The sequence below is a fragment of the Penicillium hordei genome (genome assembly GCF_028827395.1).
Source record: "Penicillium hordei strain IBT 12815 chromosome Unknown utg000001l_segment0_segment0, whole genome shotgun sequence".
NCBI lineage: Eukaryota > Fungi > Ascomycota > Eurotiomycetes > Eurotiales > Aspergillaceae > Penicillium > Penicillium hordei.
In genome coordinates, this window is record NW_026623142.1 from 8,344,910 (window position 1) to 8,357,678 (window position 12,769).

The 12,769-nt window shown below is 49.1% G+C and overlaps 3 protein-coding genes across 3 annotated transcripts; 2 read left to right on the forward strand and 1 right to left on the reverse strand.

The window, feature by feature from the left end:
- Nucleotides 1-1,222: 1,222 nt before the first annotated feature.
- On the forward strand, nt 1,223-7,949 carry N7537_003175 (putative SNF2 family helicase; the record flags this gene model as incomplete). Its single annotated transcript, XM_056894233.1, has 5 exons — nt 1,223-1,532; nt 1,871-2,009; nt 2,062-2,817; nt 2,895-7,589; nt 7,661-7,949. The coding sequence occupies 5 exons, from the start codon at nt 1,223-1,225 to the stop codon at nt 7,947-7,949; spliced, it is 6,189 nt and encodes a 2,062-aa protein (XP_056759228.1).
- Nucleotides 7,950-9,586: 1,637 nt separating this feature from the next.
- On the forward strand, nt 9,587-10,274 carry N7537_003176 (putative metalloproteinase; the record flags this gene model as incomplete). The annotated part of the gene is made up of 2 exons (XM_056894234.1): nt 9,587-10,187; nt 10,243-10,274. The coding sequence occupies 2 exons, from the start codon at nt 9,587-9,589 to the stop codon at nt 10,272-10,274; spliced, it is 633 nt and encodes a 210-aa protein (XP_056759229.1).
- Nucleotides 10,275-11,732: 1,458 nt separating this feature from the next.
- N7537_003177 (complex I 24 kDa subunit family protein) lies at nt 11,733-12,697 on the reverse strand (the record flags this gene model as incomplete). Its single annotated transcript, XM_056894235.1, has 3 exons — nt 11,733-12,131; nt 12,187-12,477; nt 12,578-12,697. The coding sequence occupies 3 exons, from the start codon at nt 12,695-12,697 to the stop codon at nt 11,733-11,735; spliced, it is 810 nt and encodes a 269-aa protein (XP_056759230.1).
- Nucleotides 12,698-12,769: the final 72 nt, after the last annotated feature.

Below are 12,769 nucleotides of genomic sequence, written 5' to 3' on the forward strand. Positions count from 1 at the left end.
ATCTCAAGCTCTACCTTCAGAATAGTAACAGAATGATATCTTGATTCTCTCGGCCCTTTTATTTCTCTAATAAATATTTATCTTGCCGCCCCTTCGGGGACTTTATCTAAAAGGCAACATGCTTCAACCCGTGGACGTCTTAGGCGCGTTTGTCAGTTCCGGAGAAACCTAAGGTTGTTTCACTTTGTGACCTTCACAAAGCTAGCTGCATTGGCAAGATTCAGATTTGGTACTCTAGGTACTCTCTTGCCATGGCTGGCAAACTTCTTACAATGATGTTTCCGCATATCCTACATATGATTTTCCATGTTCGGTGAGTAACTGCCAACCCATTAATTAGCCGGCACCAATCACGTCAAAGACCGTCATAATTCATAGTCTTGAGTGCAATATATAAGGCTGCAGAGAAGACGCAAACATCAATATATTATTTTAATAGAGGCGCGTAAGTTCATTTGTTACTTGAAGCTATTGTCTATCAATCCATATTGGTTATATCTTCCACTGAAAGATTTACTGGGATCTGCTTAAAAGAACCCATAATGTCCGTTAATAGTCCGTTTACCGCCGTTCTAGTTATGTTGCCACGAGAAGCATGTTGTTGCTAGAAGGGATATTGGACTACTTTGGCTCCAGTGTTTGATTGGGCCTGGGGTCCATTGCAAAGAGATCACGCTAGTATTGATATCGGAGTCCTGGAATCGGTGTACTCGTCGGCGTGGGCAGTCTGTCATCACAGGAATACCACCAATACATGGGTAGTCAAGCATCGCCGGAGTATCCAAACCTGGCTGTCGTCGCGCAGCAGTATATGTCAGCGCAGGTATGTGTACGTCTCAGCGCAGGTCATCGTCACATGCTGTCACGCCAAATGGGGCGAGAGCTACCCGGGTTTCGCGCGTGAGAATAGATCACTGTCGCATGAGGTGCCTACCTGTTCTGATGAGAACAAGATCGTTGCCTGGGCGTCACGCATATATGAGTGTCTCCTATTTCTTCTCTTCTTCTTCTTCTTTCCTTTCACCTTTCCAAACAATCACCGGCCCATCATTGATTTGCATGTTTGAAGCTTTGCTTCGTGCCCTGAGCCGGTGACCAAGGTCATCACACTGTTTATACCTCGGTTTCCGAGGTTTTTTCGGCGTGTTTCTTCTTGACTGGCTTGCCAGTATCATCTAAATTCGACTACCTCAACTTCTCACTCCCTCCACCAACGCAGGTCATGGCGTCAAAGGGGGTTCCTCAGCAGCAGTCGGCGGTGGGTTTGGTAACGGGTGATCAGGAGCCTAGGGGCCGGGCCGATGAGATTCCTGAGCTGCGGCGGGGATACACGATCCCTCGGGGTCGGTATCTAGCCAGTGACCTTCCGCCTCTGCATACGCTGACAGAAATTTTCGCTGACATGGCATCGAACGCCCTGAAAATGGGATTCGAGCATGTCCTCAGTCGGCTCGGCAGTCGACCACTTCGGGTGGCGACAATGTGTTCAGGAACGGAAGCCCCGCTTCTAGCCCTGGAATTGATCCAGACGGGTAAGTGCAGTGTCTTGCTCTTTTTTTTAAAAAAACTCCTTTTCTCCAGTTGTTTATTTGCTGCTTCGATGTTTATGTTGAGGTTCATGTTGCTTGTGGGTGGTTCCATGGTCGATGTTCCTCACCTTGTCCCGCATCCAAGTCACATGTTTCCTCCCTTGCCCTAACTTTACATTGACTTTGCCCTGACTTCCATGTCATGATGGCTTCAGCTTGGTATTGATACATCATTTGCTTTGCATTCATCTCATTCTCACCTTTCTGTCTGATATCTCTCACTTTTTGCTTGCTTCCTCCTGGAATATGATCATGGAACAATTGCTAATATACCTTGACAGGTTTGCCAGAGGCCCAGCAACTACGGATCTCGCACGCTTTCAGCTGCGAGATTGTTCCGTTCAAGCAATCATACATTGAACGGAACTTCCGCCCCCCTATCCTCTTTCGGGACATCACCGAACTTGGAGGGGACGTGGCGTAAGTACTCATTCATTTCCCTCTGACTCTCATACTGACTTTGATTTTGCAGGCGGACCGCCTACGGGTCATCGGAAGTGATTCCCGGTGACCTTGACATCTTAGTTGCTGGAACTGCCTGTGTCGATTTCTCTCCGTTGAACAACCGCAAGAAGACGCTGCAGCAAGGCGGCGAGTCGGGAGCGACGTTCGACGGTCTCTTGCGGTACGCGGAGAGATATCGACCCCGCATGATCGTCCAGGAGAATGTCCGGAATGCTCCCTGGGATCAGATGAAGGGAAAGTGGGAAGAGCTTGGATACATGTCGGTTTGTGTCAATGTCGACACAAAACATTACTACATCCCGCAGACACGCGAGCGCGGGTACATGGTGGTCATTGACAAGCGCCGCTTGGAAGCAGCGGGCCTGCTTGGAAGCCCCATGGACCAGAGTGGCATTGACAGTGTCACTCAACGCGTTCGTGAGCTCGCTGGTCAGTTCAAACGGCCAGCGAGTGCGCCGGTGGGGTTGTTCTTGCTGAGTGACGACGACCGCCGACTCGAGCTCATCGAGATGAGAGCCCGCCTTGAGTCCAGAAGCGAAACGAGCTGGGACCAGTACCAGATTCGCCACGAGCGGCACCGTGGCGAACTGGAACTAGGCATCGAGAGGCCAATCACTCGATCCCTGCCCGGAATCAATGACCTGAAGGCACCGGACTTCTATTGGCATCGTTTCTGGAAGACACAGCCGGAGAGAGTGTGGGAGACCGTGGATATGAATTTCTTGAAGAAGATGCTTCAAGATTATGACATGAACTTCAAGGAGTAAGTTTTTTCAATCTTCTCTCACTTTCACTTCACATTCACTTCAGGAATATTTTACTAACAATTCACTTTCACAGGCGTTGGATCGACTTGTCTCAGGGAGTCGATCGAGGGAATGACAGTCTTGCCGGGTCCGGGATCGCGGGGTGCCTGACGCCAAAGGGCATCCCATTTGTGACCACCCGCGGGGGGCCCGTATCTGGCACGGAAGCCCTTTCGTTGCAAGGTCTGCCTCTCGATCGAATGCTACTCACGAGAGAAACCCAAGCCGATTTGATGGACATGGCAGGAAATGCAATGACGAGTACGGTCGTGTGTGCAATCATGCTGGCTGGTCTGATAGCCGTGCATGAGATTCTTGACGATGATGAGGAGGGTTCAACCAACCCCGGCGACGCGGAGGCCAAGTCCCTTCTCGTTCTCAGCGAGGTCCACAGCCTCGTGAGAAGCAACCTCCAAATTGCCGCAGCTCCCCTCATCGACCATTCTGTTCTCAAAGCCAAGGCAGCGAGCAGCGTTCTGTGTTGCTCCTGCGAGAGACAGACTGGGGTTCAAGATTCAATTTACAGTTGCACACTGTGCGGACATACCGCTTGCAAATCCTGCCGTGGAAATCCCACGCATTCGTATCTACATGTTTCCCTACTTTCTCGACAAAAGCCGTCTGAGTTTATAGCGAATTTGAAGGGACTTATTCCCATGAAGCTTATGCTGTCTGGTTTGTCCGTCTTGGACTTCGAGACGTTTAGAACCCTTTACCCTATCGACAACCTCCCCCGGTTTTGGCCCGACTTTATTCTGCGCGTGAAGGCAGCTATGCACGACGTTTTCCGGTTTTATGAGATCAAGCGCGGAAGAAAATGGCGAGTCGTTTATGATGGCACGTACTCCAGCTTGTTCCTTGATATCGGCCCGGACTCCATCCAATGGCTTTTGTACGCAAAGCCCCCCAAGTCCGCGAGCACGAGAAGCGTCATCCGAGAAGTGCTAGCCAAGCCAATCGCCAGAATGAGTCCCACCTCTGGGTCGTTTGTCGAGGGTACATGGGAAGTTTGTTCACCTGTTAGTACCCCATTCTCACTGCAGATTTCGGGCCGAGGAAGCCAACTCCGATCATTCCAATCGGAGTGCGGTCTCAAAGCCGCCAAATTTGTTGATGCAAAAGTTTGGGACAGTATTCTCGTTGAAGGATCCAGTCAAGATGTCGCAGTTCTTGATCACGACGTCCGAGGAACCTACCAATTCCTCCCTGACTGTGGAACAGCGCTTGGTGCATTGTACAGAAAAGAAGCCACCACCCATGCGCCTTCAATGTTCTTATTTCTTGACCCAATGAAGACTGGACCCCCTGATGAAGATGCCTGTGTGTTCGCTCTTGACCACAGCCGCCTTTCTGGATATGAGATGAGAATGACGATCGCCGAGTTATCACCAACTTGGAGATCATTGGATGTCACCCCGGATTCGAAAGATGTGACAGCGTTCTGTCGTCGATGGGCCAAGGCCCCCGAAGCGCAGTTGAACCATTGTCCTGCCGAGCAGATCACCCTTCGCACATTGCAACAAGGAATCCAAGTCTCGATTGAAAACCATCACTGTCTTAATGCTTGTATTACCCTCACCTCGCTGTCAGCAACAGCAGCGATTCTCAACCTGCCCGACGCAAATTCCGATTGGCAAGCCTGGAATCCCGATGTCTCTATGAGGGAATTGAAAGGTCTCGCCTGGTTGTTCCCAAAGATTGCCGCCTGGTCCGACTTTGAAGACTGGAACGAAATCATCCGTCTAGACTATTTAGACCTCAATCATCATTCAAATGGCAATTGCAACACCTGCAACCCACCCACCCCAAATATCCTTTGGGGCCGCGACAACAAAGACCGAATCATCCCCTACGAGAATCCCCAGGACGCTGCTGTCTACGAACGTGCCATCAAAAACCGACCCTCGCCATTTTTGGTCTTCAGACGAATCAGTGAACATGGAGACGCCGAATTGCGTTTCACCCTCAATGTTCAAGCTCTGACGCACCAGGCACAGGGAAAATTGGTTGGCACCGCAAGCCGCGAGACAGTCACATCTCGCTGGCGACTTCTTCCTCATGCGTACGACATGGCTCAAAAAACTCCTGATATGAGCCAAGCCACCCCTGACAGGTTTACTTTGAAGAATAATGACAACGACAGTCCTTCGCCACAACCTCCTAGCTTCAAATTCCGATTGCGTGATGAACAGCTTCGATCATTGAGCTGGATGATTTCACAAGAAGCAGAAAACATGGAACCATTCATGGAGGAGGAAGTTGAAGAATCCACCCTCCCCTTGATGCCCTGGCGCGCCGAAGTCAAAGCGACAATGCCAAATGTTGTTCGCGGTGGCGTGCTAGCTGACGAGGTTGGATATGGCAAGACAGCTGTCATTCTTGGTCTCATCGACGTGCAGTATGGAAGCGACACCAAACCCCCTGAGGCCGACGGGTTAATCCCAACAAAAGCAACCCTGATCATCGTACCCTGCAACGTTTTCAAGCAGTGGGTCTCGGAGACCAAGAAGTTCCTCGAAGGAAAATACAAAGTTTTGGTGATAACGTCAATCAACAAGATCACCATCCGGGAAGTCGAAGATGCAGATATCGTGATTTTGTCATGGGGTACCCTGGCCAACGATGCATACTACAGCCGACTTCAACAATTTACCGGAACACCCCGGGCTCCCGCAAAATCGAGCGGAGGAACAGGTCGAAATTTCGATAGCTGGTTCCACGACGCTCGTGCTTCCTTGCGGGAGTCCGTTAACATATTGAAAACAGAAGGGCCTGAGGCGATGCTCCAGAAATTGGAGGCCAGACGTCGCCGAGTCCAAGAGACACAGGCCGACTTCACATACATACCCTCTCGACGCCTCCGTGGCCAGGCATTCGCTGATGCTAATGATGGTCCTGACGAGTCTGATGCAGAAGCAGAAGAGGATTTGGACTCTGAGAATGACCCCGGGTTTAATGAATTTGGTGCATCTGGTGTGAGACACTCGACCGGAACAGCGAGTTCTGTGGGCCAGCGGAAGCGGGGGCACAGTAGGAAGTCAGTGGAAGGTTCAGACGGAAAGCGACAAAAACGCCAATCGACGGACCCGGCAGAAGTGACCGACGACAAAAATAAAAGCGAAGTCAAATCAAAAGCCGTGAAGGATGACCGCAAGGAGTTTAATATCAAAAAGAACTCCAAGCAACAATGGCGCGATATCACAGCCGTATTCATTCACGCTTTCAACTTCAACCGGTTGGTTATCGACGAATACACATATGCCGGAGAAGAAAGACAGGCATCCCTGCTCTCATTGCAGGCACGCTCCAAATGGATCCTTTCTGGAACGCCAGGTCTTGATGAATTTGCCGACATAAAGAGTATTGCGCGTTACCTTGGTTTACATCTTGGTGTGGATGACGATGGCGATTGCGACAAGCCGTCGCAGAACCTCAGACTACGAAACATCCGGAAGAACCACACAGCAGTTGAGGCATTCCAATATTACCAGGCACCCCACAGCAACGCCTGGTACCGAAACCGCCGAGAACATGCTCAAAGATTCCTAGACCGGTTTGCGCGTCAGAACATCGCACGCATCACACACATTCCATTGATACCGCACCTTGCCATTACCGAGCAGTCGGCCGTGGAAAAGACAGCGTACGATACGTTATTCCGAGCCGTCAAAGAAAACAAGAGACGAATCCCTGGCCCCCTGAGCGCGATTTTATCCAAAAGCCAGTTTCCCCAGGAGACTCTCATCATGTCCTGCGTCACATGTCAAATTGGACAGCCTCCATGGAATCTCGAGAAATGCCGCAAAGGCTCGGTGAACGACAAAAAGAAATCTACCGAGATGTGGGCTAAAGTGGACTCGATCACTCGACAGGCAGCGACTGTTTGGTATCGCGAAATGAACAATATCAATCTTGAAGACTGGCAGAACGCCCTGAATGGCGTCGCCAAGGTTAATTTCGGGGACCCCGAACTCAACCAAAGATTCAACGATCTCTTGAAGGGAATCATCCACACATACAGCGAGTGGAAACTCGTCCAAGAACACCGCCCAACCGAAGGTTTGCTCCAGGCGCGATTCCAAAAGATCCAGAACGCGAAGACTGGCAACACAGCCACTGGAAGATCGGTTTGGACTGCTGTCGAAAAAGCATTGTCAGCTGATGCCACATCTCTCTTAAAGCAAATCCTTGATATTGACCGGGAATACCGATTCTACGAACATCTGGTGAGGATCCAAACCATTGGAATCCCACCATGTCAAAATTGCAAGAGGGATTTGCAAGAAAAGGAAGATGTCAACATTCTCAAAACATGCGGTCACGCCCTCTGCAAAGGTTGTCTTCACACCGCGAGCAACAGACCACGCAAACCCTGCCCCATCCTTGGATGCAGCGCCCACATTGCCCAATCCAAGATCGTGCCCGGTGAAATCCTCGTCAGCGAAGACCAAGCAACCCAGAGTACCAAGCTCAACGAGCTTGTTGAGATCATCCGCAGTGTCCCAGAGGACGAACTTGTTATAATCTTCGTGCAAATCAGCCATCTGTTGCCCGTTGCATCGAATGCCCTTAAAGCAGCAAACATCGAACACCGCATGGTCACACAGACCAACTTGAAGGGAATCGGCGAGTTCACTGACCCGCCTAAACCAAAGAAGGGTGAGACCGAATCACCTTCCAGACCCAAGGCCTTGATCTTAAATCTTGGAAATTCCATGGCAGCTGGACTGTAAGTTATCTCTCTCTACTGTTATCTATTCTTCTTTGTTTGAAACATTACTAATCTGATCTGATATACAGGAACCTCCAATGCGCAAACCATGTCATCTTCCTGTCACCCTATTTCGCCTCTTCTGACCATGACTACGATGCGGGCATGACCCAGGCAATTGGACGTGCTCGGCGATTTGGGCAAAAGCGCGAAGTCCATACCTATCATTTGCTGGTGAAAAACACTTACGAAGTCAACATCTTCCAAAAAGCTCAGTCAAGCAAACTCGTTGAGCGTCAAGGTGTTCCAGTGTTGGTTCCAGAAGGACAAGTATCACCAGACGACGTGACATATGAAGGGGAGGAATTACCAGAGTAGGGCCGCGCGCAGGTGTCATTTGTGCAGTTCGGCTTTATGCTCGATCACATGACAATCACCTGACAGTTACTTTTTTTTTTGCGTTGAATTGAATTTACACTCGCCGGTCGACATGATGGACACGGAAGAATAGATTCATGTATGTGATAGATTAATGTATGTTGTATGTGATACCTACAATGCATCTTATACTTAGTACACCGATGACACCCGGGTAATCTTCCCGTGTTTTCTCTTCTGCCGAGTGGTCCACTGCAAAACACATAATAAATGCGAAATGCGATGAATTACAACTTCTTATCCCAGCAAAGATAGTCTATAGTTACTCCTCTTTTTTCCAATCCCCATGATCCGCCCCCGGTATGCTTTTACCTCGAAGGCTGGTTTCCCTGTTTTTTATGCTTTTTTTAGACCTCTGCACCTGTTATTAGCCCTTTTCTTATCACTGTTTTGATGGCCACGTTTATTAGCATTACTATATATTCTGCTTATGCCATTATTTACCTACTCGAGTCTCGTATTCATGTTCTCCATACATATAGTTGACGGAAATATCTAACCATCAATTTTGGGTTCTGTAATATCTAGAAATATCTTAGAAAAGCTTACGGAAGAGTTAAATAATTTATAGGTCATAAGACCCCAACCTAGGCAGGCAATAAGATTCAGGATTGATAGCTCATTTGATGTAGGGTTTTCCACGGGAAAGCAAGTTCGAAGTAGAAAGGGTCTCAAATTTTGATCTCCACGGGACGAACAGGCTAAAGACACTAAATCTTAGATTAAGTGTTTCAGACCAGCACACCCGAACCAATTCTATTTTGGTCAATTTAGTGGTTCAGATGAAGTGCCAATCTATGTTGTAGAAAAATGCTGTCTCTGAATAACTTGTATAAGAGATCTCAGAGGTTGAAAGTTTTTCTAATACCGGCAGGCATCTCACGTCCTGTGCAGATCAACTATGTAGTTCCTTATCTCACAGTTGTAAACGAATATTGTCACCGCTTAGTATAGGAGACTAGGAACGGTTCATTCTAATCTAGGGCTGGCTGCCATAGCGTGAGATCCTCATCCGTGGGGTGGTGGAGTAGGGTTCTTGAGACAGGGGAGTCTTGGCTGTTATTTTGTGGGTTTCAGCGAAAAGGATGCAACGCGGCTGATGTAGGATGACTACAGAATACAAAAGCGAAACTACACCACAAGACTATAGCTATCTGCTTTGATTTCTTGTATGAGCCACACTGTTCGTGCCAGAAGTGCCCAAGAAGTGTTCTATATACAACACAAGTCCTTGGTAGTAGGCACGACTAAATCATGGGGTTAGAGCCTTCTTCCGACATCTATTGCCATGATCAGCACTCTGACGTGAAACATGGGGCGAAAATATACAGACAGATTAACGAAACATAATGAAACGGCTAGAGATATATGTCTGTGGCCGGTTTAAGTTTCTATACTCTATAAAAGATGGGTGACCCTGTTGATAGCCTTCTCCTTAATAAACATCTTCCTTTCTACTTCTATACACTCGTTATAAGTAAGCCCTGGTGGCCGTCAATCATTACTTCTTGGTCAATCGTTTGCCATAGTTATACTTTTGTTTCCATTACCAAATCTCTTTCATTCTAGTCATCAAAATGCGCTTCTTCCAAACCCTTGTCGCTGTCCCTCTTATCGCAGGTGCTGTCGCCAGCCCTCTTGAGACACGCGCTACCCTTGAGAACTGCTCTGATGAGAGAGCGCAAATGATCGACAACGCACTCGCTCGCGCCGCAAAGATGGCCAAAGCCGGTGCCAACCTCATCCGCAGCGAATCGGACTACTCCAAGAACCTCTTCCAGAGCTTCTTCAAGACCAACGACGCCCAGTCTCGCAACCGTGTTGTGGGTGTCTTGGACAAGATTGCCACGGAGGCCACGGACGGGAACCAGGGTGTCGTGAGCTACTACTGCACTCCGGCTGGCATCAACTGCATTGATAACCACTCTTTCACCATGACTGCCTACGGTGAGACCGATGGGACCTACGGAAGAATCCGGACTTGCCCTGCGTACTTCACCAAGTTCCCTGCCTCGTCGAACATCTGCAGTGTTCTGGACCAGGCTACTTCTACCCTGCACGAGATGGCCCATACCAAGGGCATCTTTGGTCCTGAGACGTATGGGTATGATCAAGTGCATGGTTTGAGTTCTTCTGCCGCTCTTGAGAATGCTGAGAGCTATGCGTTCTTTTCCAAGTGTAAGTTTCCCCATTGTTTACTCGTAAATAGCATATCACTAACGTTGTTGCTAAGCTGCTTTCCTCAACTGCGATGTCACCAACTAAGCGGATGCCTTTGAGGACGACCGTTGTGTCATAGAGCGCTTATTACCGGGGTCAAGACCAACTCAGGAGTAGAGTCGAGATTGCATTTGATTATCCTTAGTGGCTAGCTTTCATTCATTTCGTCACAGTTTAAAGGATTTAGTGATCACGTTTCAGCTCAATCTTTCTTTCTATAAGTACCGCGCACACACTTTTTATATCGTAACATATACACTAGGTGTTTCATGATTGCCGAAAGGAGTGAACCAGACCTTGGCATGGTATATAAGGACTCTTGGCGCTGCTTTTTTCTTTTTTCTCGTGTTGGAGATCGTGCTTATACGCAATGGAGTAGTAGGGTGAGGTAGCATATATTGGTACTTACCTATTCCCTCTATTGGAAACTTTGAAACAACGCTTATATGCAGAGGAAAGAATAGATAAAGGCAGAACTTTGGCTTGTACTCGGCTATGTTGAAACTTGGGACCAGTTTTGACTCAGTGGGGGAGGTTGAGATCCGTATGTGGTCCCTAGAGAACCTTAGGGCCTAACATACACATACCGCTGCGACGATAATCGGATTGCTTTAACTTGGTTCATCTACTTGTCAGTCTTCTAAGATCCCTATATATATCTACGCGAGGTATTCTGTTGAATAGTACTGTTCTCACTGTACTGCATGTAACAAAATAAAGGGATCTTCTGCAAAGTGATACTATGGTATAGTACCAGAAATGAAATTGTATCCCACCGTACTATGTCCAGGTGGTGAATACCTGGTTGAATATATAATTTACCCGGAAAAACACGAGATCTCCAAACTGGCGACCCCACACTACTGCAGTACATAGGTTGCAGTGGCGCACTGGAACCTATGTACTGAATGGAGCACCTGCTGTGAAGCATTTGCATGGACTAGCTAGGGGGCTAAGTGAACACGAATAGCGCAGAGCCTAAGCAGATGGCCCTAACTCAGACAGCCAACAAAGAATGTCGAAGTGGATACCTCAATATGATACCATGCAATGCAATAGGTTTTCTCCATACAACCAGCAGAAAGAACTACTATCCTGCACAGTGTACTCAGGTATCTACAAGCTCAACACCCAGTATAAGAAAAGGAAATGGAAAAAAATTCTGCGATTGGTCCTGCCGATATCCCACAGCGACTGGGCCAGATCTGCATCCGGGCTCCGATCACACCAAGTAAGAGCTAGGAACAAACGTACTGTACATGGTATGTTGTAGACAGACAAAAAAAATAGGACGCCTCAAGAGTGGTTATCATTCAAGGCGCCTTAGGGCGAGAGGCGCGGTGACCTCTAATCATTCCCCGGCTTGACCGCAGTGCCCCAAGGCGGCTTTTGCTCGTCCATTCGAAAAAAAAAACACAACCATTATAATATCCTCCCCATCCGGAATTGACCCACGGCAATGAAGAGCTGTTTTTTTAATAATCTTTCTTTCTCTTTGCTCTTCTATTGCTTGGGCGCGGCGTCCAATGCATTGTCCTGGCGCATCATAGTCTCCGGGTTCCACACTACCTCAGTCAGGTTGGTCAGGCCGGCGCTGTTCTCACAGGTATCGCGCCCGCTCAGCGGGCCGGGGGCGGGAATCTTGGTGCCGGCGCCGGCACCGGTAGCGGTGGCAGAGTCCTTGAGGGCAGTCAGGATGGTCTTGATGGACTCCGGGGTCAGGTCCTCGTAGTAGTCATCGTTAATCTGGACCATGGGGGCGTTGACACAAGCGCCCAGGCATTCGACTTCGATGTATGTGAAGAGGCCATCCTCGGTGGTGTGGCCGGGGGTGATTCCGAGGTGTTCGGTAATGGCCTTGACAATGGCGGTACTACCGCAGCCGCCGAGCTGGCATGGGGTCTGGATGATTCCGAATTAGGAAGAGTGGGAGATAGGTTTGACTTCAGGTGCTTACCGTGGTGCAGATCTGCACGAAGTACTTGCCAACCGGCTCGCGGTTGTACATGGTGTAGAAGGTCGCGACCTCGTAAACGCGCATTGGGGGCATCTCGAGCATGCGAGCGACCTCGTTCATGACGCTGATGCTGGTGAAGCCATGCTGGCGCTGACCGAGATCAAGCAGAGGCATGACGGCAGCCTTCTTGTACTGGGGAGGGTAGCGCTTGAGGATCTCATCGGCGAGTGTGAGGTTCTGCTCGGAAAACTTGAACGGGAGGGTCGGGTTGTTGTTGGGCTTGTTGCGGTGCTATTGTAGACAATCACAGTCAGTATATGAGTCTTTGATTCTCCAATCCTGAGTCGTAATTGGCGCCTAAAGCACAGGAGGGGTCGAAAGGAATACTCACCACCGAAAGGGAGTCACTGAACCGTTGCGAACTGGCGGAGAAGGCTCTGTATTGGGGTTTGGGGAGCTGGTGAACCAATTGGCGGCCGACCCGCGGGACTGAGAAGAGTTTAGAGGCCATCGCGGGCAATGAGTGAGGGTCAATTCGGGAGAGATGAGGTTGGAGGTTGGAGGAGAAGTCAAGTTGACGAGG